At 38.9% G+C, this 23,459-nt stretch overlaps 1 protein-coding gene across 3 annotated transcripts in view; it reads left to right on the plus strand.

Moving 5' to 3' along the window:
• Positions 1-23,459, plus strand: part of DLC1 (DLC1 Rho GTPase activating protein) — a 521,689-nt gene that overhangs the window by 288,350 nt on the left and 209,880 nt on the right. For all 3 annotated transcript variants that reach the window (XM_027530242.1, XM_027530241.1, XM_027530240.1), the window contains exon 5: positions 17,984-18,017. In XM_027530242.1, coding sequence (XP_027386043.1) covers positions 17,984-18,017 — 34 coding nt within the window. The remainder of the gene's footprint in view (positions 1-17,983; positions 18,018-23,459) is intronic.

Below are 23,459 nucleotides of genomic sequence, written 5' to 3' on the forward strand. Positions count from 1 at the left end.
TTTGAGGAGTGTTGTTGAAGGATTGTGCAATTTAGTAGGACTGTTGGAAGCAAGAAAAAAAATTTTTCTGTGTATCATATTATCCCTCCCTCACCATGCTTGAACTAATCCAACAGTGTCCTCAAGGGACTGGCTCAGGTCTAAAAGCCAAAACCTCATTAGCCTCACTTTTACTTCCTTTCCAAGCTCTCAGGGCTCTCAACAGGCTATACAGGCAAAGACTGATCAGCTTCTGAGATTTCTCTTTTCTTGTTTATTTTTTCAATTGTTTTGTAAAATAATGGCCATTAGTTACAAAGTTCTTTTTAAAAAAATTCTTTGTTATGATCCTCACTCCCAGTTGTGTCTGTTTGTGTAGTCATTTACACGCCCATGTAATTTCAGGAAAAGCAGAAATGTTTTTAGCACTTAGTGTTTAAACAAGTAAGTTACTTGCATTATCTTATGGTAATCATTTAATAGCATCACCAAAGTATAGTCAAAAGACTACTTGATACTCTAATAGTTGCCTTAAAATACACACATGTATGTATATTTTACACACAAACATAACACTTTTGATGTTTATCAAGGAAAACACAACTATAATTGTATTTTGGTTGCTTTAAGTTCCAAATTCTTTTGTTTAGTAAAGACTCTACAAGTGCTTGATGTGCAATAAGATTCTGATTTGTAAAAAAAAAAAAAAAAAACTTCCATTTTCTACCTCATTAGTAAAAGTACATGGTTTGAATTTGGTTTGGAAGCTAAGATCTTATTCAGATTAACACAGAAAAGAAAACAAAGAAGGATGTCGTATCCTTGATAATGTTGGCACTTACCTTAAAGTCATGTTTGAGGAATGGCCCTAGAGACATGTCTGTGTCATGTTTGTCAATAATATGAGCTGCTAAAAATCTTCTGTGCGCTTTCAATGGTATTTTAGAGAGTTTCCTTATGAACTCACTTGAAAGAGAACAGCAGCAAAAACAACACAAATTTTTAAAAACATGGCCAGATCTCTCTCTGATGTAAGACTCGAAGATTTCAGTCTGATTTATTAGACCCTGTAGGCAGTGTTTTCAAGTAACAGACTGTCCCTACTGTGCTCAGCAGCACATGCTGACAGGCTCTAATGAAGCCACAGAATTGGATGCATTGAGATACAGTACTATTTCACATGTTTCATAAGTCAGCTTGCTGGGTTGATATACACTTACATTGCACTAGAGAATCTTTCCGTATTTTTAAGTCTCTAAGATATAATCAGAAAAAATAATCAGAGAAAGTCTATTTTCAAAAGAAATAATACCACCAAGAAGTGGTGGTATTATATTTTATGTATTATTACCGAACAATATATTCTTGTTATATAACACAATAAGGCATTCACTTTACTGCATTACCTTATGTCTGTGTATATGTCAGTTTGGTGTGAACACCATATGCCTGTGTATGCTCACATCATTCCTTGTTGAAAAATCTAAGTTCCTTAACAGTAGAACTAAGTTTTTATTATGTTGTGCATAGTTCTTATTTTTGCTTAAAATGTCCAGAAGAACTCAATAAATATGCTAATAATTGATGATCATCAACCCGAGCAGAATCCTTAGCTGCAAAGAATGATGAGAGAAAAATTGTAAGAATAGAGGCCAATTGTTCTGCCTGTTTACATCAGGTCTGCCACAAAAGAACATCCTATTTAATTGTGTCAAGGGAAATTTGTGATTTTGAATATTAGGAGCAAATTAATGTCTTTGAACATGAAATAGCCTTTTTTAATGAGTTATTTAGAAATATGTTTATTAGTTTCCAAATATATGGCTTTTGGGGGGCCATACTGCATGGCATGTGGAATCTGGTCCCCCACCAGGGATAGAACCCATGTCCCCTGAAAAGGAAGTGCAGATTCTTAACTACTGGACTGCCAGGGAAGTCCCCATGAAACAATCTTTTAAAGGAGCATGAAAAAAAATCTAGTTCTCTAGGAAATAAGATGAATTTTAGTTCAGTTAGTTTCACAAATGTGTACAAAAGATAGTCATAAATTCCTTATTTGAATATACAGATAAATGGATTTGTTACTTATTGCTGCATATCAAGGTACCCTGAAATTTAACAACTTAAAATAACAATGAATGATCCCACACAGTTTCTGTGCGTCAGAAATTTAGGAGCAGCTTAGCTGGGTGGTTCTGGCTTAGCATCTGTCCTGCGCTTGCTGTCAGGATTTCTGAAGGCATAACTAGGACTGGAGGATGTTTCCAATATGGCTCACTCACATGGCTGTTGGCAGGAGACTTTGGTTCCTTGCCATGTGAACCACACAGCAGGACTTAAGTGTCCTCATGGTATGGGAACTAGCTGATCCTAGTGCGGGCCACACAAAAGAGAGAGCAAGGAGGAAGCTCCAACGCTTTGTGTAACATCACGTCAGAAGTTTCCCTTCACCATATTTTATTGGAGAAGGGAATGAGCCTTCACCTTTTAAAGGAAGGAGGGTCAAAGATTTCTGGACATATATTAAAACCATCACAGTAAACGCTATGGGTAATACCATCTCTATGCAGTAAAGAAAGATTACTTCCTAGAACTCATATGGTTTCAGTTTGGCTAAGTTTTTTGCTGACAGACATTTCCAAGAGAAACTCGTGACGTTTCAGCACAAATTAAGAATTATTTAAAGTTTGGAACTTTAAAGATATGCTAAAACTTTATAACTAAGAAAACCGTGATCTAAAGTGTTTAATTTTCTTGAGGCTATAGAACTAGCTCCAAGTTCTCCAAATACCCCATTTAATTCCTTTGGGGATTAATTATATGGTAGAATGTCAGCTCTATATGAAGTCCACGGTAATAATCTAAATTCAGTGTAACAGTCTGTGCCTATCAAAGTAAGCAAGTTTTACAAGGGGTAAAAAGAGAGAAAAATACTACAGTCCTTGCCTAAGTAGAACAAAAATCTTCCAAACATTTAACTGTAACAATTAAAACTATTGAATAGCAATAGGTATCTGTTAAAAGAGCTAGTAGATATTATCTTAAATGTTTTGATTAACAAATTAAGGCATTTAATAAAAGCAATTTTGATTTATTTTTATTCTTAATTTTGCATATCATAAAAGAAAATTTACTATAGTTCTTAAAAAAAATAGTTATTCAAAACCCTAATGTAAATAAGGTATTTGAATAGAAATATTTTCAGACCTACCTCAACAAATCTTTAATTTTCTAGTACTCAAGGTTCTCAGCATGGAGAATACATGGAAAAGTACTGTTTATTAATTGAATTTTGACCCAAATAGTAAGAAAAACGGATGTGGAAATTAAAAGTAGGCCTAGCAGAGAATGTGAGACATTTACTGAATTTCTACAAAAGACACTTAAAAATGGGTCACTCTTTCATCTGGGCCATGTGGATTTTGTGTGAATCATTATCAGGAGAGCCTGCAAATAACAGTCCTTTTAAAAGAATATTTGTTTCTTACCTAAAAAAATAAAGATAGAAATTTCGGAAAACCCTGAGAATTGAATGAAGTGTGCTCCTGACTCAGGGCTCATATAGTGGTAATTTCCTATAGAAAAGACAGTGGTTCATAGGAAAGAGGAAAAGTCCTCTTTACAAAGAGAATTTTCTGTTTGTTATCCAAATGCACTGAACTAATTAGATATCTCACTTTAGGATCACATCACTGTCTTCAATTCCTTTACTATTTCCCTATTTAGGTTAATAAACCTAAATATTCAAAAACTGTGTCATTCTTTCCTGGTATTAGATTCTGCATTTTAAGTAAGTGGGATGACATCAGTTTTATGGTTTTAGACTCTTACTGTATTATAATCCTTAAAAATGGGAAATATATTATTTTCATGTTGTAATTTTAAAACATGTTACCAAATATGTTCTTTTGTTAAGTACAGAAAATGGATCCTTGGATGAAGTTGGGCACCCATTACAAAAGTTTGGAGTTATCCCAATAGGATCCTAAGTTCTCAAAAAGAATTGATTGGATAAGTTTTTAACTCACTTCATGGAGAGTGAAAGTCACCATGAGGCCATATATTCCAAATGGAGATCAAAAAGAGTTTATGATAATACAGCGGCATTTGGTTGAAGTTTAGAATATATTTCTTTTTTTTTTTTTACTTAGTGCCAGTTTGATCATTTAAAACCCAAACTAGCTTTTGTCAGCTTAAACAATAAGTCACAGAGTTGAACAATGTTTGGAGAAGGATCCAAGGAGTGGATTGAGGGAAGCAGACAATAGTGGGGCGGTTTTGATAGCATGATTTCTGCAAGGATTCTTTGCCATGGAGAAGAAACGGGTTCTCAGTTATCATGCAGTTGCTGTCTGGGGTCAGGTGTCTCTTCTATGCTTCCTGTATGCTTTCATTTTTGTTGATGTGCTCATAATCACAAACATTTTTATAAACTAAATATCCACTAAACCAATTACTTTTGACCATGGTGAAAGGTATACCCATTCTAAGTATAAATTAGCCATTTGGCATCCCTGCTGATATGAAAAATCGCAGTCTGCGAAAGCGAGCTCCATCTGAAGTGCTCCTTGTCAGCACCTGGCTTTGGAAAGAGTTCACTCAGTTGTGGCTTCCCAGGGTTGCCAGTGGTAAAGAACCCACCTGTCAACTCAGGAGATGTAACAGACTCGAGTTCAATCCCTGGGTCAGGAAGATCCCCTGGAGGAGGCCACAGCAACTCACTCCAATATCCTTGCCTGGAGAATTCCATGGACAGAGGAGCCTGGCAGGCTACAGTCCGTGGGGTTGCAAAGAGTTGGAGATGACTGAGGAACTTACACACTTTATTAGGCCACAGGACTGGAAAACGTCAGTTTTCATTCCAATCCCAAAGAAAGGCAATGCCAAAGAATGCTCAATTGCACTCATCTCACATTCTAGTAAAGTAATGCTCAAAATTCTCCAAGCCAGGCTTCAGCAGTACATGAACCGTGAACTTCCAGATGTTCAAACTGGTTTTAGAAAAGGCAGAGGAACCAGAGATCAAATTACCAACCCACTGGATCATCAAAAAAGCAAAAGAGTTCCAGAAAAACATCTATTTCTGCTTTATTGACTATGCCAAAGCCTTTGACTGTGTGGATCATAAGAAACTGTGGAAAATTCTGAAAGAGATGGGTGTACCAGACCACCTGACCTGCCTCTTGAGAAATCTGTATGCAGGTCAGGAAGCAACAGTTAGAACTGGACATGGAACAACAGACTGGTTCCAAATAGGAAAAGGAGTACATCAAAGCTGTATATTGTCACCCTGCTTATTTAACTTATATGCAGAGTACATCATGAGAAACGCTGGGCTGGAAGAAGCACAAGCTGGAATCAAGATTGCCGGGAGAAATATCAATAACCTCAGATATGCAGATGACACCACCCTTATGGCAGAAAGTGAAGAAAAACTAAAGAGCCTCTTGATGAAAGTGAAAGAGCAAAGTGAAAAAGTTGGCTTAAAGCTCAACATTCAGAAAACTAAGATCATGGCATCCAGTCCATCACTTCATGGCAAATAGATGGGGGAAACAGTGGAAACAATGGCTGACTTCATTTTTCTGGGCTCCAAAATCACTGCAGATGGTGACTGCAGCCATGAATTTAAAAGGCGCTTGCTCCTTGGAAGGAAAGTTATGACCAACCTAGATAGCATATTCAAAAGCAGAGATATTACTTTGCTAACAAAGGTCCATCTACTCAAGGCTATGGTTTTTCCAGTGGTCATGTATGGATGTGAGAGTTGGACTATAAAGAAAGCTGAGTGCTGAAGAATTGATGCTTTTGAACTGTGGTGTTGGAGAAGACTCTTGAGAGTCCCTTGGACTACAAGGAGATCCAACCAGTCCATCCTAAAGGAGATCAGTCCTAGGTGTTCATTGGAAGGAATGATGTTGAAGCTGAAACTCCAATCTTTGGCCACCTGATGTGAAGAGCTGACTCATTGGAAAAGACCCTGATGCTGGGAAAGATTGAGGGCAGGAGGAGAAGGGGATGACAGAGGATGAGATGGTTGGATGGCATCACCGACTAAATGGACATGGGTTTGGGTAGACTTCGGGAATAGTGATAGACAGGGAGGCTTGGCATGCTGCAGTTATGGGGTTGCAAAGAGTTGGACACGACTGGACAACTGAACTGAACTGGATATGTGCCAGGTGCTTAGAAGAGTGCCTGGCACAGAGTAGGTGCTGGATAAGAGTCACCTCTTACTACGTGTTGCTTGTTCCCTGTGGCAGTTAGGCAGTTTGCCATTTTGTCCAACTTTTCCCAAAACACTACCCTTTCTGATGCCTACAATCATGTGACTCTTCTTGACCTGCTTCTCTCTCCGCCTTTCCTCTCTCAACCTCTTTCTGTCCTCCTCAGCTTCCACCTGCCCCTGTAAACACTCGTTCCTTAGTGATATTAGTCAAAATATGGTGCACATGGTCATTTCAACCCTCTCTTTTCTCTAAAACTCTGAACCATTGCCTTCTCCTGCCATCTCCTATCTCCTATTCAGCCTTTGATAAATATTTGTTGAAAACATATCTAGCAGAACATTTAGTTACTGATGAAGTCAAAATGTTATCTAATTTCTAAAGTTATGTGTCAGTTTCAGTTGGCCCTTGTATGTCTACAAAGTCTCACTTTTATGGCTAATGTGCAAAATACACTTAAGTTTTATATAGAAAATTAACGTTGAAGCACTTCTACCTGGATGCTGATGATTTCAAACTTGCTATGGCTAATTATCCTCCCAATCCTTCCATCTAAATTTAAAAACAAAAATGTGGCTAACTGTTCATATTCTTACTTAATCTTATAGTTTACAGGCTTTCATGCCTTCTCTGAGTGCATTGCTCTCCCCAAGTCTTATATTCCTAATCCTCAACAATTCTAACCTTGTCAACATTAGCAGAAGTTGAAAATGTGTCAGTGTCACAAACTTAATTTCTCAGAAGGCTCACAATTCACTGACTTATTTTGAAATGCAGTTTTCTGGGACTAAGATAGACATTAAAAGATACATGAGTGGTTCTTAAGGCTTTTTATTTTATTACCATCTGTACCCTACATAATGCCCCACAGAGAGAGAGGGGAGCAAGTGGAGAAATGAAATTTTTGTGCACATTCATAGAAGAAAGAAAGGAAGAGAGGTGTACCAATTAGGGCTCCAGTAGGAAATAGAAGAAGCACTTAAAATAGGATTATATGGGGGGAAGGATCAGTTACAAAGGGACTGTTTACAAACTCATAAGGAGGAGAAATACAAGGGTTAGTGCAGTAACCAGTAGGGCGTACCCCGAGCTGAGCCATGATCAGGCCCCAAAGAGAAGTTAGCAGGACCTAGAGGGGAAAAGTCTGCAGAGGTAGCTGCTTGAGAAGAGCAATGACCTTGGGTAAAAAGACAGTTCAAGGCAACTGTAGGATCCATAGGAATAAATACTCCTTTCCCTTTGGAGGGGTTTAGGAATCAATTTCCAATGTGGGAGAGGGTTTCTTCCACACCACCAAGCAGTTCTCCAGACACCACTGAGTCTCCTTCCATTTAACTCAGCTCTGACACTATCCACCTGGAGGTCACATCAGATCTCACGTGTTAAGGGTTCAGTCACACAGACTGCCCCCTCCCTCCACATCAGATGCCACTTGTAAGCCCACGTCATCACCTGTGCTTCAGACCAACAGGCTATAGACTGGAGCTCCCGCTGACTCCCTCTTTGGGTTGAACTAAGCTGATATAGTGGCTTGCAGAGCTCAGAGAAACATTTTACCTACTAGACTACTGGTTTGTTGTGAAAAGATATAACTCAGGGACAGCCAGATGGAAGAACTTCAAAGGGTAGGTATGGGAACATGCCCTCTCCAAGCACACCAGTCTCCTCAAATCTCCAGGTGTTCATCAACCCAGAAGCTGGCCATTTAGGTTTTCATGGAGGCTCCTTACATAGGCATGACTCCTGGCAATTCACTGACCACTGGCAACTGAACTGGGTCCCCATTTACACCCCTGTCCTTCCAGGAGGCTGGTTGGCTTCACTGGCAGCCAGCCCCCATCTCTAAGTGGAGTCAAAGAGTCACCTCATTAGCATAACAGAAGACACCTTTTATCACTCTCCTAACTTAGAAAATTCCAAGCATTTTAGGAGCCCTGTGCTAGGAAAGGGATGGAAGATCCAAAGATATATTTCTTATTATAAATAATATTACAGCCTTATATCTCCTACTGGGGCTTTCCATAGGCCAAACCTACCCTAAAACCAGGGACATGGGATGCTATTGATGGAATCCTTGTTCTCATATAAATTATTATCCAAACTGGGACGTTTTTGAGAGTTAAAGGAGCTGTTAAAATTAATTCTATTAATAACTACTGCAAAAAAAAGAAAAAGAAACCTGCTACCCAACAATTATATTACTGTTGAAGATTTTCCTACCAGTGAATAATGGGCGCCACTGTGGCAGGAAGGCCCCTACTGCTCCGTTCATTCTGTGGCAGAGTTGCTGCACCTTTGCTTCCCCACACATTTCTTGCACGCACACGTCACATACACCTAGCCCACATCTCCTCCTGGCCCACCAGACTGTGCATCCTGTAGGCTGCAGCAGGCACCAGAGCACAACTGGCTTGTCCACCGAGGACGCGTACGGCAGCCACACCTGGCGCTTCTGTCAGTCAGGACTGAACTGCCCTGAGCTGCTTGGGTCTGAGTGCACTTTGTTAAACCAGTGAGCAGCCTACATGCTGCTCTTGAAAGGGAGGTATTTGTTAGATCATATCTGGAAAGGGTCAGGAAAAGAGGATCACCACCAGTCATCTTTTTTGTAATTTAGTTTTTTAAATTTCTGGCTGCCCTGAGTCTCCATTGTAGTGCACAGCCTTTCTCTAATTGCCGCACACATCCTTCTCTTATTGTCAAACACGGGCTCTGGAGAGCGCAGGCTCAGCAGCTGGCAGTGTGCGGGCCTCTCTAGCTGTGGCATGTGAGATCTTAGTTCCCTGATTAGGGGTTGAACCTATGTTCCCTGCATTGGAAGGTGGATTTTCAACCACTGGACCACGAGGGAAGTCTCACCAGTCATCTTTCAACTATAACCATATATTAAAGTAAGAACTTTGTTCTCTGCTCATGAATCTCACACACTACTAGAGGAGCCTATAGAAGTCAGAAGGGTAAACCCATCGTGACTTATTTAATACAACTATTCACCTATCTATTTCATCAAAAAATGAACATTTCAAAACTAAACCCATGCTTACAGCAATTGCACTCATTAGTACTCAGTGAAATTGAAAACTTATGTTCATACAAAAACTTGCACACAGACATTTATAGGAGCTTTGTTCATAACTGCCAAAATCTGAAAGCAACGAAGAGGTCCTTCAGTAGGTGAATGGGTAAAAAACTAACACATTCACACAATGGAACATATGGAGTGCTTAGAAGAAATGAGCTATCAAGCTATGAAAAGACACAGAGGAACCTTTAAGTGCATATTGCTAAGTGAAAAAAAGCCAATCTGAAAAGGCTACATTGATTCCAACTACATGATATTCTGGAAAAGGCAAAACTATGGGAACAGTAAAAACCTCAGTGGTCACCAGGGGTTAGGAAGGAGAGAGGGCTGAATAGAGTACAGAGGATTTACAGGGGATTTTTAGAGCAATGAAACTGTTCCCTACGATACTTTAATGGTAGATACATGTCCTTATACAGGGGCTTTCTTGATGGCTCAGACGATAAAGAATCTGCCTGCAATGCGAGAGACCCAGAATTGATCCCTGGGTCGGGAAAATCCCCTGGAGAAGGGAATGGCTACCCATTCCAGTATTCTTGCCTAGAGAATTCCACCAACAGAGAAGCCTGGCCTTCACAAAGAGTCAGACACAACTTAGCAGCTAACACTCACTTTTTTCCTGTCCTTATTCATTTGTCCAAACTTGTAGAGTAGACCACACCTAGAGTGAACCTGAATATAAACTATGAACTTTGAATGCCAATAATGTGACTATGTAGGCCAATCAGTTGTAACAAGTGTACCATTCTGGTGGGAGTTATTGATAATAGTAAGGCTGTGCGTGTGTCCTGGAGAAGGAAATGGCAACCCACTCCAGTGTTCTTGCCTGGAGAATCCCGGGGACAGGGGAGCCTGGTGGGCTGCCATCTATGGGGTCGCACAGAGTCGGACACGACTGAAGCGACTTAGCAGCAGCATGCATGTGTCCAGGCAAGGGATTTAGGGGGAAAACTGTAGCTTCTTCTCAGTTTTGCTGTAAACCTAAAACTGCTCTAAAAATAAAGTCTATGTTTTCAGTGAAAGATGACTGTCAAAGCTGGAGAAAGACTTTGTAAACCAAAACAGATGATATCAGATTGCCAATCAGACACAGCTTTCTCAATGAACTTCTTTGTTCAGATGAAAGCAAACAGAAATCATTGACTGGTTAACAATATCACAGACAGGAGTGATTTCAAAAGCGTCTATAAATAGATATGGAAACGAACCCATTTTCCAGTGTACCTACTTTCCTTTAATGTTGTCTTTCATGTCTTAAAAAAAAAATGTGACTTTCCAACCCCTTCCTGTTGTCCATGGTGGGCACAAGGGACTCTTGTGTGTTCTCCTCTGAGACCGAGGGAGTTCCATCACTGAGGGACATTTTCTTGCAATTTTTAGGGACATAATTATGCACTTTGAAATTTACTATACAACATTTTGTGGGAATAAAAGGGAATGTTTTTAAAGGAAAGGAATAATTTACTCTGTCACTGATTCTTCCCATTTTTAAGAAGACAAATAGAGAAAAATTCCTATAGAAAAAGACAATATTCCAGACACTTCTGCGCCGGCATCTTTAATATTTGAAAACATACAAAATAAGCACTACCTATAAAGACAGACGGAGAAGGCAATGGCACCCCACTCCAGTACTTTTGCCTGGAAAATCCCATGGATGGAGGAGCCTGGTAGGCTGTAGTCCACGGGGTCGCTAGAGTCGGACATGACTGAGCGACTTCACTTTCACTTTTCACTTTCATGCATTGGAGAAGGAAACGGCAACCCACTCCAGTGTTCTTTCCTGGAGAACCCCAGGGACGGGGGAGCCTGGTGGGCTGCCGTATATGGGGTCGCACAGAGTCGGACACGATTGACGCTTCTTAGCAGCAGCATAAAGACAGAAAGGACAAAATAAATGGTAGCATTTTTCCCTACATGGAACCTACAAGTAGAATCTTTCAGCCTCTCATTACTGTCCTTTGTTGTAAGGGGGTGACTTTCAAAGGGCATTTTTTTTTTGGTCACACTGAATGGTTTGTGGGACCAAGCAGAAAGAACTCTGTTCCCCCCTGCAGTAGAAGTGTGGAGTCCTAACCACTGGACCGCCAGGGAATTCCTTCAAAAGGCCTTCTTAACGGTAGTAGACTATCATCCCAATTCCAAAACACAGAAAAAAGTAACTGTCATAGGCAATATATAAATACATTTCTATATAATATATATACATATTTCTATATTATATATGTGTATATATATTATTTTATATTAAATAATGTATATTCTTGGGCTTCAAAATCACTGCAGATAGTGACTGCAGTCATGAAATTAAAAGACTCTTTCTCCTTGGAAGGTAAGCTATGACAAACCTAGACAGGGTATTAAAAAGCAGAGACATCACTTTGCCAACAAAGGTTCATATAGGTCCTATGGTTTTTCCAGTAGTTAGGTACAAATGTGAGTGAAAGTGAAAGTGAAGTCGCTCAGTCGTGTCCAACTCTTTGTGACCCCGTGGGCTGTAGCCTGGATGGGCTGTAGCCTACCAGGCTCCTCTGTCCATGGGATTTACCAGGCAATAGTACTGGAGTAGATTGCCATTTCCTTCTCAAGGGCATGTTCCCAACCCAGAGATTGAAGCCGGTCTCCCGCATTGTAGACAGATGCTTTACCGTCTGAGCCACCAGGGAAGTCTGGTGAGAGTTGGACCATAAAAAAGACTGAGCACTGAAGAATTGATGCTTTCAAACTGTGGATGCTGGAGAAGACTCGTGAGAGTCCCTTGGATGGCAAGGAGATCAAATGGTCAGTCCTAAAGAAAATCAACCCTGAATATTCATTAGAAGGACTGATACTGAAGCTGAAGCTCCAGTGCTTTGGAGCATCAGGCTACCTGATGCGAAGAGCCGACTCATTGGAAAAGACCCTGATGCTGGGAGATTGAGAGCAAGAGGAGAAGGGAGTGATAGAGGATGAGATGGTTGGATGGCATCATCAACACAATAGACGTGAGTTTGAACAAACTCCGGGAGATAGTGAAGGACAGGGAAGCCTAACGTACTGCAGTCCATGGGGTCGCAAAGAGTCGAACATTACTTAGCGACTGAACAACAACAACAATATATATGACTTGACATATTAATAAAACTAACATATTAAAGAGGAAAAATCCTACTCCATTTTTACCTGAAATCATTAAGATGAATTTAGAAATCATCAAGATCAATTAGAATGTTTTGTCATTTTATAAAATGGGTTCAGATACAACATCCATTACTTGTGTTACTATTTATGTTAGCAGCTTCTGTGTAGTTGGTATAAATTCCTAAAAGGTATCCAGCTGAGGTCCTTCTGTAAGTGCAGAAAGCCATTCTAGCAAGAGACCAAATGAATCAGCGTATGTCTACAGCGTTTCCGCAAGGCACGTCAAAATGAGCATTTCCCCGAAACGTTTCATGTCCAGAAACATAAACAGACGCACACACAGTCTAGGTTCCCACACACAGCTTTAAAAGACTTCATTAAGAGAAAGCAAATTGTTTCCTCCCCTTTTACTAAAAAGCTTTCTCTTTAATGGCTTTTTAAAAATTCAATTGTAAAACACCTAAAACAAATGAACATAAATGAAAAATCTTTGCATGTGGAGCACTACTGGAAGGTAAGGAGAGCCACAGAAAAGGTTGTGTTACTATCATTTGAATATCACAGAGAAAAATAACAAAAGACGATGAATAATTTTTTTTCTCTCATTTGGAAGTTATTACTAGACTTCCCTTTGTTCCATTGAGAAATGAGAGAAGAAAATATGAAGTTACAGCGAACCCATATGGCCAGCAGGAAAATCCTACTTAATTGCTTTATTGCCAGAAATGTTAAATCACTTCCTGAGGATACAGTTCAAATGAAACATATGGCAGCTATTAAGAAAAAACCCCTAATGAATTCAAAAATATGCTTTTTATGGGAGCTTTCTCATAAGCAACAGTCATGCATATTACTTAAACTATATATACAAATATACACTTGGTTTTTTATCCCCACAAAAATTTGATGAACACCTACTTTGTACCAGACGATACAGACAGCTTGCATGAAGTAATTTTTTTTCCCAAGCCCAGAAATGCACTTTCCTGGTGGCTCAGTAGTAAAGAATCCGCCTGCCATGCTGGAGACCTGAGTTTGATCCCTGGGTGGGAAAATCCTCTGGAGAAGGAAATGGCAACCCACTCCAGTATTCTTACATCAAAGGCAAAAAGAAATCTCCTGACCAGCACTTTCTCCCCAGGGGTTCAACACCCAGGAAAACCATCCCATTTCCGCCTGGGTAGTCCTAATTATTTACTATCTTCCTACACCTTTTAATGTTGCACCAATAAAGGTGCTAATCATTGTCATTCAGCAACCTCTGAATGGAACTATTCTCTATCTTCTTCAACTGGATCATGAATTCCACACACACACACACACACACATACACACACAAAAGTTGCTACTAATTAAGAAACAACAAATAGCTTTAATTAATTGAAATCCAGGTGTCAGCATTTTTTTTAATTTATTGCCTTTCATCACTAGAAAATTTCACAAATCTAATCAATGTATTCATAAACCATTTTCTAAAGAGATGGTTCTCCCTCAAATTCAAATATAAATCAGCTGAAGGATATCCAGCTGTTATTACTATGTGATTATGCTTTAAAAGAAAAGGTATTAAATGTTGGATACATGTGTTCCCCATCCTGAACCCTCACATGTATACATGGGGAACACATGTATACTAATTAAATAATTTAGAAAAAAAATAAATAAATAAAATAAAAAAAAAAATAAATGTTGGATACATTAAACTTTGACTTTTCCTTTCTCCATGTGCTGATATAGCCATTGCTGTTATTTAATGGAGGTGAGTTTTGGTAACTTAAAGAATCATGCAGAGCATGGGGTGATATTCTAAAGTAACTGGCACTGTCTACATGACATATTGGTTCTGGCTGTTTGGAGGCTAAAATATTTTTGTTTGATAGGGCTAATATCTTTATGAAATATTTACTTACACATGCTTGGTTACACACTTTGTAATCAAATAGAATAAAATATGGAGAAGGCCTGTCACTGATCAACTTGGAATTGGAGTAAGACATTCAATTTGTCTAAAACACTTTAGCCATAAGAAGAGAGAGCTTATTTAGAAAATTTTTAAATGTTTCATACAGACATCCTGCACAAGTATTTTGTGGTCTAAGTCAATATCTGCCCATAGGACCTCTGCAAACCTTTCTTCTCCTTTGTTTCAAAATACTCTGATTAGCATTTTGAAATTAGTGGTCTCGAAGATCAGCATGCGAGTAGTTGTATCCTGGCTTTCATTCTATTAATGTGACCTCACAAAACTTACTGTGCTTTTTAAGACTTCATGGAGTTGGTGTAAGGATTGAGTGAGTTTATGCAGGTAAAATCTTAAAACTGTACCTTGTACATACTGGGAACCTAGTAAGTGTTAGCTCTTCATACTCTGAGGAACCTTCTCCATGAAAGTGAAAATGTTAGTCCCTCAATCGTGTCCGACTCGATGCGACCTCATGGAGTTTAGCCCACCAGGCCCCTCTGTCCATGGGATTCTTTACGCAAGAATACTGGAGTGGGTAGTTATTTCCTTCTCCAGAGGATCTTTCCAAACCAGGGTTCGAACGTGGGTCTCCTGCATTGCAGGCAGATTCTTTACCAGCTGAGCCAATTACCTATTTACCACCCTTTACAACCTTGTCAACAAAAGGGTTTCTATTTTGTTGTTTATTTGCTTGAAACAAAAGAGAAAATTTAATTTTAAAAGCCCTTATCTTTAGTCAGGGGACAAATCTGAGGCTAGGTTTAAAATATATAGTATGGATTTAATTCCATTCTTAGACGTTTCCCAAAATAGAGACATAAGAAGTAAACAAACATTGCCAAAGGTGTAGGATGACTTTCTTGTCAAGGGAAGACAGAATCAGAGAAATTCTTCTTGAAACAAAGAAGAAATCAGATGATCTTGCTGTAAATAAAAGGGTGCTGAGGACAGGGGTGGAAGCCCATGCAGTCCATCTGATGCCCTGCTGTCTGAACGTGGTCCTCCACTCTGCCATTTAATAACCCGATGTTCTCCTCAGGGCTGCATCTTTGCCAGGTTGCAGAGTCAGCATTCACAGCCAGAGAACAAGAAGTGAACAACTAAAGGTAGATCAAGATTAAGTCAAAATATGCTTTCACTGTAGATCAATCTTTGCCAAAACAAATCCTCCATTTTTTTATCCATAGATTTTTCCCTTATTTGAAAAACTGCATCAATCTCCAAATCCTGTAAATTCCAAAGGTGAGGTTCTCGACAATAATCAATATCTCACAAAGAAAATAAGAGTCTTGATCTTTGAGATTTCCAAAAATGGAGATTGATATTATTTTCTTAGGCTGACCTGCAAGAGAGGTGCACATGAACTTTCCTCTGTCCCTCTCTCGCTCTCTCTCATACACATGTGCACCAAAATTAATTTCCCATTTGAGCCTATTTTCCTTCCCTCAACTCTGAAGACTTTGTCCCCTAAAGAAGGGGAGAGAGACATGCTTGTAGACATCTTGTGTGGTCAGCAGTTATGGAGTAGAAAGCGTGAAATCCCAGTAGGCCAGATAGATTTATAAAAGGCTTTCCAATAAAAGTTAATACCCTCATGCTAACTGTATTTTATACATGAGTGACTGAGGTGAATGGCAATCAGAAGCTCACTTCCTTAGTTTGTTTTAAGGTACCTTAAAGTCTGTTGAAGACATCTCATCCTGAACTCTAGTTTCTAAATAATAGTGATAGATAATCGTTACTAGGAATTGAACTTCTAAACCTCTCATTTCAGTAATTTGCTCATTGGACCAGTGCCCAAAGTAGCAAATAGAGCGGCTGTCTTTTCCTAAGGACCTCATGTGCTTTACAGAAGCCACTACATCTGGTGCTTTCAGCAGCCCTGTGAAGTCGAGGTGTTTATCCCCCTTGTATAAAGGAGGAATCTGAGCCTTGAGAGGACTGGACAGAGATTTGAAAGGCCCAGATACTGACCAAACAATTAACATTCTTTGCCTCCCGAAATAGGACAAAGAAATTGAACTATAAAAAATTCGATCCAAATTCAAAGTGTTTTTAGTTTCATTTATTGCAATACCTTTTAAGGGTGAGATGAGTCTATCTTCAGAGAGGAAGACAATTACATGACTAATTTACAATGAGCTTAGCTGGATCTAGTGACTTTACAACAGTACCACAGCTTGCTCTCTTTTTTCTTTTCAGCTTCATTTAAGTATAGTTGTCAAATAAAATGTTAAGACATTTCAAGTGTGCGTTGTAGTGATTTGATATGTATATATCAAAGCAATCATCATTTGATTGGTGATTATAGAAATCAGATCATATACCTCATTTGATTGATGTATACATCGTGAAGGGCTTCCCTGATGGCTCAGAGGGTAAAGAATCCGTCTGCAATGCAGGAGACACGGAAGATGCAGCTTCAATCCCTGGGTTGAGAGATCCCCTGGAGGAAGAAATGGCACCCCACTCCAGTATTCTTGCCTGGGAAATCCCATGGACGGAGGAGCCTGGTGGGTTACAGTCCTTGGGCTCACAAAGAGTCGGACACAACTGAGTGACTAAGCACAGAACACATACATTGTGGAAGGATTCCCTCTTTCATTAATTAGTAAACCATCACCTCGCATATTTGTCTTTTTTTGGTGAGAACATTTGAATTCTACTCTCTTAAAAAATACTAATTATATAATACAGTTATCAACTCTAATCCCCATGCTTTACATTAAATCCTTAGACCTTATTCATCTTATAGCTGAACATTTATACCTTTCACTAATCCTTCCCTATTTCTCCCACTCCACCAGCCCCTGGCAACCACTTTTATACTCTCTCTGTTTCATGTTTTTTTTTTTTTTAAAGATTCCACATATTAAAAATACCATGTTGTATTTGTCTTTATTTCACTTTGCATAATGACGTCAAAACACATGTTATAGCAAATGGTATGATTTCCTTCTTATTCAGGCCTGAATAATATTACACACACACACAACCACACACACACATGCACACCACATCTTCTTTATCCATTCATCCATCAGTAGGCACTTAGGCTGTTAACGTACCTTGGCCATTGTGGATAATGTTGCTGTGCAGCTGGGAGTGCAGATACCTCTTTGATATCCTCTTTCCTTTTCTTTAGACATATATACCCAGACATGGGATTGTTGGATCATATATATGGAAAGTATAAAGTATTTTTAACTTTTTGAGACACCTCCGTTCTACTTTCCATAATAGTTGTACCGAATTACATGCCCACTGTCAGTGCACAAGGGTTCCCTTTACTCCACATCCTCACCTGTACTAATCATCTCTCGTCTTTTTGACGATGGGCGTTCTGTACGTGTGAGTTGATGTCTCACTGTGGCTTTGATTTGTGTGTCCCTGATGACTAGTGATGCTGAACACCTTTCATATGCTTGTTTGCCATTTATATGTCTTCTTTGGGGAAAAAAAATGTCTATTCAGTTCCTCTTCTCTGATATCTCTAGTGTCAGGCCCTATTTAATTTTTGCTTCATTTATGGGGCATCATTTTGTTCTTAATAATATTGTTTGCTATTTCCTTCTAATGATACCACAATTTCTGGCTTTTCTTCTTTTTCAGGCGATTCCAGGTCTCTCAGAGAAGGAAAAGGCTGGTAAGTTGACACTGGTTTTGTTTTCACTCCTATCCATTGTAGAATAAAATTCCATCTTCATGTAGACATTTCATTAAATATCTAAAATGCATACATCTCCTCAGTTTCTGGGCAAAAGTTATGGTTGAATTCCTGGAAAATAAGTTTTGTTCAAAATGCGATGAAAAAATATGGTTTTCTAACATAACATTATATCTTGTTAGAATACGGTGTGTAATTCTTGTGGCCTTAATTGTAAATGCGATCACAACTCTTTTCTTGAGAAAAACAATTAGATGTTGTTCGGTATACTGAGGAATGGTCTTTGGAGATCTGTTGCTCATACAGTCAGCCCTTTGGATCCATGGGTTCTGCATCCATGGACTCAATCAATCTGGGTCAAAAATATTTGAAAAAGCAAAGATTTCCAGAAAGATCCAAAAAACTGAAATTTGCCACAAAGGCAACTATTTACATAGCATTTACTTTGTGTTAGTTATTATAGCTAATCTAGAAGGAACTTAAAGGATGTAGGAGGATGTGTGTGGATTGTGTATAAGTACTGGGACATTTTATGTAAGAGACTTGAGCATTCGTGGACTTTGGTGCCCACAGGGAGTCCCAGAACCAGTCCCTTGAGGCTACTGAGGGACCAAGAGGTTCGATGCACGATACTGGATGCTTGGTGCTTGACGACCCAGAGGGATGGTATGAGGAGGGAGGAGGGAGGAGGGTTCAGGATGGGGAACACATGTATACCTGTGTCGGATTCATTTTGATATTTGGCAAAACTAATACAATTATGTAAAGTTTAAAAATAAAATTAAATTAAAAAAAATAAAAATCTTAGTAGCTCGTTTAGTAGTCCTAGAAAAAGTTGTGCTTGTTTAAAGATTATGTCATGCCATCAAAAATACAATTGTGTAGCGATATGGATAGTTCATTAGAAAAAAATGATAATATATTTTTGTGCTCTGTGCTATAATTATAACTGTTTAACAGTATTGTGGGAAGTGGATGAGGATTAATGAGAAATGCAGAAATATGAAAAAAATTAGACTCTGATTGGTGGAATGGTATGCTTTTTAACAATCTGTTGATCATCCTCAGTATGGTCTTAACGTTTTCTGTGTAAAATTTAAAAAAAAAATTTTAAAATCTGTTTTTAAAAAACAGATTAAAGGTGCTTTACCAAGCTTGAAGCACATCACTTAGCTCTTTGATGTGTGTAATTTTTAAAAGCCAAATTAAAAGTTTATAGAATCATCTAAAAGATGTCATGACTTCAAGTGACTTTACACTAATGCGATAGAGTTGTTCTGATAAGATTGTTTTATGGGGGATGTTGTGTCAAGTTCAGTGACTCGATTTTTGCTGCCAGATAGTTTTCACACACGAGTTTTCATAGTTTATGTCCTTCCGAGAGCTAAAGTGTTCTCCTCTGTTTAGGCTGTGTCTAGCCTCTTCTGTCTAATATGTTGAAAGGTAAGCCTTCCAAATAAAAGAAAAACGTGGAACTGGTATCTTGTGTCAGTTCAAGAGAAAAACTGCTTGGTTTATCATGCGTTGGTATCATGCGCTGGACTAATGCTATATACTAAACAGATTCAAATTACCGTTACCAAGCTCTTATATCTTCAATAATTGACATATTAGCTATCTCCTTAGAACAAAACATAAATGGTGAAGAGCGCATTTGCATCACAAAGAAAAAGGAACTTAGCCAAAGCTGTGCTTTATCTTGTGCTGTGACATTCTCTGTAATTTGCAGGATTGGCTACAATTTAAACAAAGGATGTAACAGAGCAAAGTTGTCATCTTATTCCAGAAAATCAGCACATTCTTCCATACCCCAAGGAGAAAATTAGGATAGGAATTCTTGGCTGGAGGGGCAGGGGGAGAAAGGCTGGAAATGCCATTGCTTGAGAGACTGAAGAGGTGAAGACTTTTTCTGCCTAAGTGACGTCAGTGTGCTAGGGAGAAGCACCTCAGTTATCAAGCTCCTCTTAAAGACATTTTTATTAAAACAAAGAGCTAATTAAACAGGGAACATACATATAATGCACACAACACTTTTTAAAAGCCATAGTCCCAGATGTTTTTCTCCTCAACAATAACAACAACAACAACAAAAAACATGAAATTAAGTGTCACTATTTAATTATCTCTTTGGGTCATTTTTACACTGCTGGGGCAGAAATTTTTAAAGTTGCTAAGTTTCATTTACAGATGATTTGTGAAAGGTCAGATGCACTGACCTTTCGTATGTGTGACCTAAGCGGGCCCCCGGATGCCCTATCTCAGACGTTTAACCCAGGATGGGCTGATTTGAGCAGAACATGGCTTCTGTGCATTAAAACATTAGAAGGATTGAAATTCACTCCAGAATGGATTCTAATTTAGATTTATTGAGAATGTACAGTACATTATAAGGAAATATAATTGGAAATACAAGAAGGAGGAAATACAGTTTTGTTTGAGAACATAAATACAAGAAAGAAATGTTTTTTTAATCAATGAATTTAAATGTTAAGATAGAGGCTTATGTTTGAATATTTTATTCAGTTGGCAACAGATTTGCCAATTCAAAAGAGAGTATGATTCATTTCAAAAGGTTTTAAAGGACTATGAAAGTCTAATCAGTTTCCTAAATTTCTAAAATTTATTATGCCATATTTAAAATATTTTGAGTGTTTTATGTACAGATACGAATATCTTTATTCCTTTTTATGAATCTTTGTTTTTAAGCTCTGCTAGACAGAGGAATGACAGGAAAGGCAGAGGACCTACTCAATCTTCTAGGGGTTAATTGAGCCTTTAAATAGGATTAAGCTTCATTCCCACCCCTAAGGCCTGTCATTTTTTTTTTGTTTGGCTAAATGAATGTAGCCTATTGTTTCTTATTAAGAAAGTCTATTTTAATCTGTGTGACCTCTCGTCCAAGCCAACTGGAACCAGCTCCACCAGGCTTTATGAAGCTCTAAACAAAATCATTTGGGGAGCATGCTATTAATAATTCTTAAGTTGCAGTTGTGTGGTTGCCCCAGTGTGGGGTCTAAGTAGCTGTCTTCCTTCTGATCTGTGTTGCTACATGAATTGAGCCCAGTGGAATCATTCTGCTGCTTCTCTGCCATCTTGGGATGACAAAGCCCTGCAAAGGAAGACTGCGGTTGTTAAACAGCATCCCATTGGTCCATTTACTCCACAAATATGTATTGAACAGCAACATGCACTAAGCGTCGTATTAGGTTTTATCAAGGAAGCTGTTACAAACAAGACATGGTCCTCGCCCAGAAGGAACTCAGACTCTAGAGGAGAATATTGCATTGGGCCAACATCCTCCTTTTCCTCTTCTCAAAGAAAAATTCTTAACCCAAGTTATTCAGAAAGCCTCCCAAGAAAAGAATCAAATAAAAATACTGTTTTCAAGAAATTCTATATTGGAATGTGCATTCTCCAGATCTTGAGAGTCCAATACATTTTGTTTTAAAAAATCAGAATTAATCGCACAAGTATTAGTATGTGTAATTGTATCCAACACAGAATAATTTCAGTTAGCTTCCTTTATGCCACCAGAATCTGTAAAGAGTGAGCCCAAAGCCACTGGTATATTTTCCAGCACATCTGCTTCCTGTCCGTGTAGCCTTGAGCAAGTTACTTAACCTCTTCATTTTCCCATTTCTAGAGAATAAATAAAGAAACTGCCATATTGTAATTGTAAGGCTACAATGCTTGGCACAAAGTAGGCTCTAAAAAATGGTAGCTGTGTCTTGTGATAATGAGTTGTGCTTATAACCACCACGTGTGAAAGCCGGAGAGACTCTAGCTATGTTACTCCTGCCCGTGTCTGCTCAGACTTCTTGAACACTTCCTCAGGGCACCAATTAACACAGCTGAGCAGCTGTCCATGTGGAAGAAAGAGATCACTTTCTTTGAGTCAGTTCATTCAGACAGAGATTATCACAGTGTAGGCAGACTTGTCCATATTTTAAAATCTCTTTAGAAATTCTTAGCTCTATTAATGTGAAATTCTCTCAAGTGAATAGATAATCTTTGATTTTTCACAAAAGATTGCTCCCTGAGAAATGTATGTCCTAGATGCTGGGGTAATTGGATCCTGTCTACTCAGTCCCACTCTCCGTCCCTCGCCTCCTGCATATGGTCCAGTCAATGCTGCCATCCTATCATCCCACGTCAATTCTCCCTGCCATTGTCTTAAAGCAGCCCTCCACTTTGCGCTGGGCTTTGGAAACAGCATCCAGAACTGGTTTCCCTGCCTTAACTTAACATTACATCAGTTCACTCTCTACACTGTCACCAAAATTATCTTTGAAAAGCATCACCTGATCATATTGATTCTTACTTCAGCTTTTTGTTAACCTCCTTACTGATTGCACGATAAGATCAAACTTTCCTGCTTGACGTCATTGGCCGTTTGTAATCTGGATGCTGTGTATTGCACTGGATATGCCCATGTCACCCTTCGAGTTCACCCTCCACCCTCCTTCTCCCCAGTTTTGCGATCTGGAGGTGGACCAGGGTGGGCAAAAGCTTGGGCTGCTCTCTTCTGTGTTCTTGTTGCACCAGTGAGGAGCCTCGACAGGAGAATAATGGTTGGAAGGACAATAGGGCTGTGAGGTTGGGTCGTTTATTCCCCCATCTGCCTCCAGAGGAATCACAGCTGGCATTTTCCACCCAAATTCCCAGGTTCTTTAAATCATTCTCTCCTCTGGCCTCGTGGTTCCCCTACACCTTTGTCAATAGTTCTGTTATTAAACTCTGCTCAATTTACCCGGGTTGCCATCTGTTTCCTGCTAGGGGTTTCACTGATAAACCCACCAATATTTTCTCTTCTTTCTGTTCCTTTGTGTGTGTTGGTTGGTTGGTTTGTCCAACTTCAGCCATAATATACAGCCACAGAACCCATTTTAACTTTGATCCTTCTACTTCTATGTAGATCATGCAACTGCCTTTTTAAAAATACAGATGATAGGTGGAGATAGAGGGAGAAAAAGAGAAATTACTTATTCAGGAAAAAGAGAAGAGCCATTGGACCATGTTTTTCTTTATCATAAATGAATAGAGTTTCATTTAATCACATGGGGGAGAAAAATATCCATCCTTACTATTTAGAACGTGTCCTCCATCGCCCAAAGGCATGAAAATTAGACAATTACCATTGGTTTTTAGTCAGCAAAATGTGACTCTCTAAGCATATTTGAAAAGTAGTCATAGGGAATAATATGAAATCTCTCATTCTAAAGTTAAATCATATAACACAAATTTTGTTAGGCTGCAGAGCAACCCATAAAAAATATACCAAAATCATGAGCCAAAAATAACACTTTTTAATTTTTTTGCATTTTTTGTCTTGAAAATTCTACTTATCCAACAATAACACCTCCTTCATGAATTATTTCCAAGGCAGGGTTAGTCCTGGACTTTTCTGTGCTCCTAGAAAAC

This window comes from Bos indicus x Bos taurus, chromosome 27 (genome assembly GCF_003369695.1).
Source record: "Bos indicus x Bos taurus breed Angus x Brahman F1 hybrid chromosome 27, Bos_hybrid_MaternalHap_v2.0, whole genome shotgun sequence".
Classification (NCBI taxonomy): domain Eukaryota; kingdom Metazoa; phylum Chordata; class Mammalia; order Artiodactyla; family Bovidae; genus Bos; species Bos indicus x Bos taurus.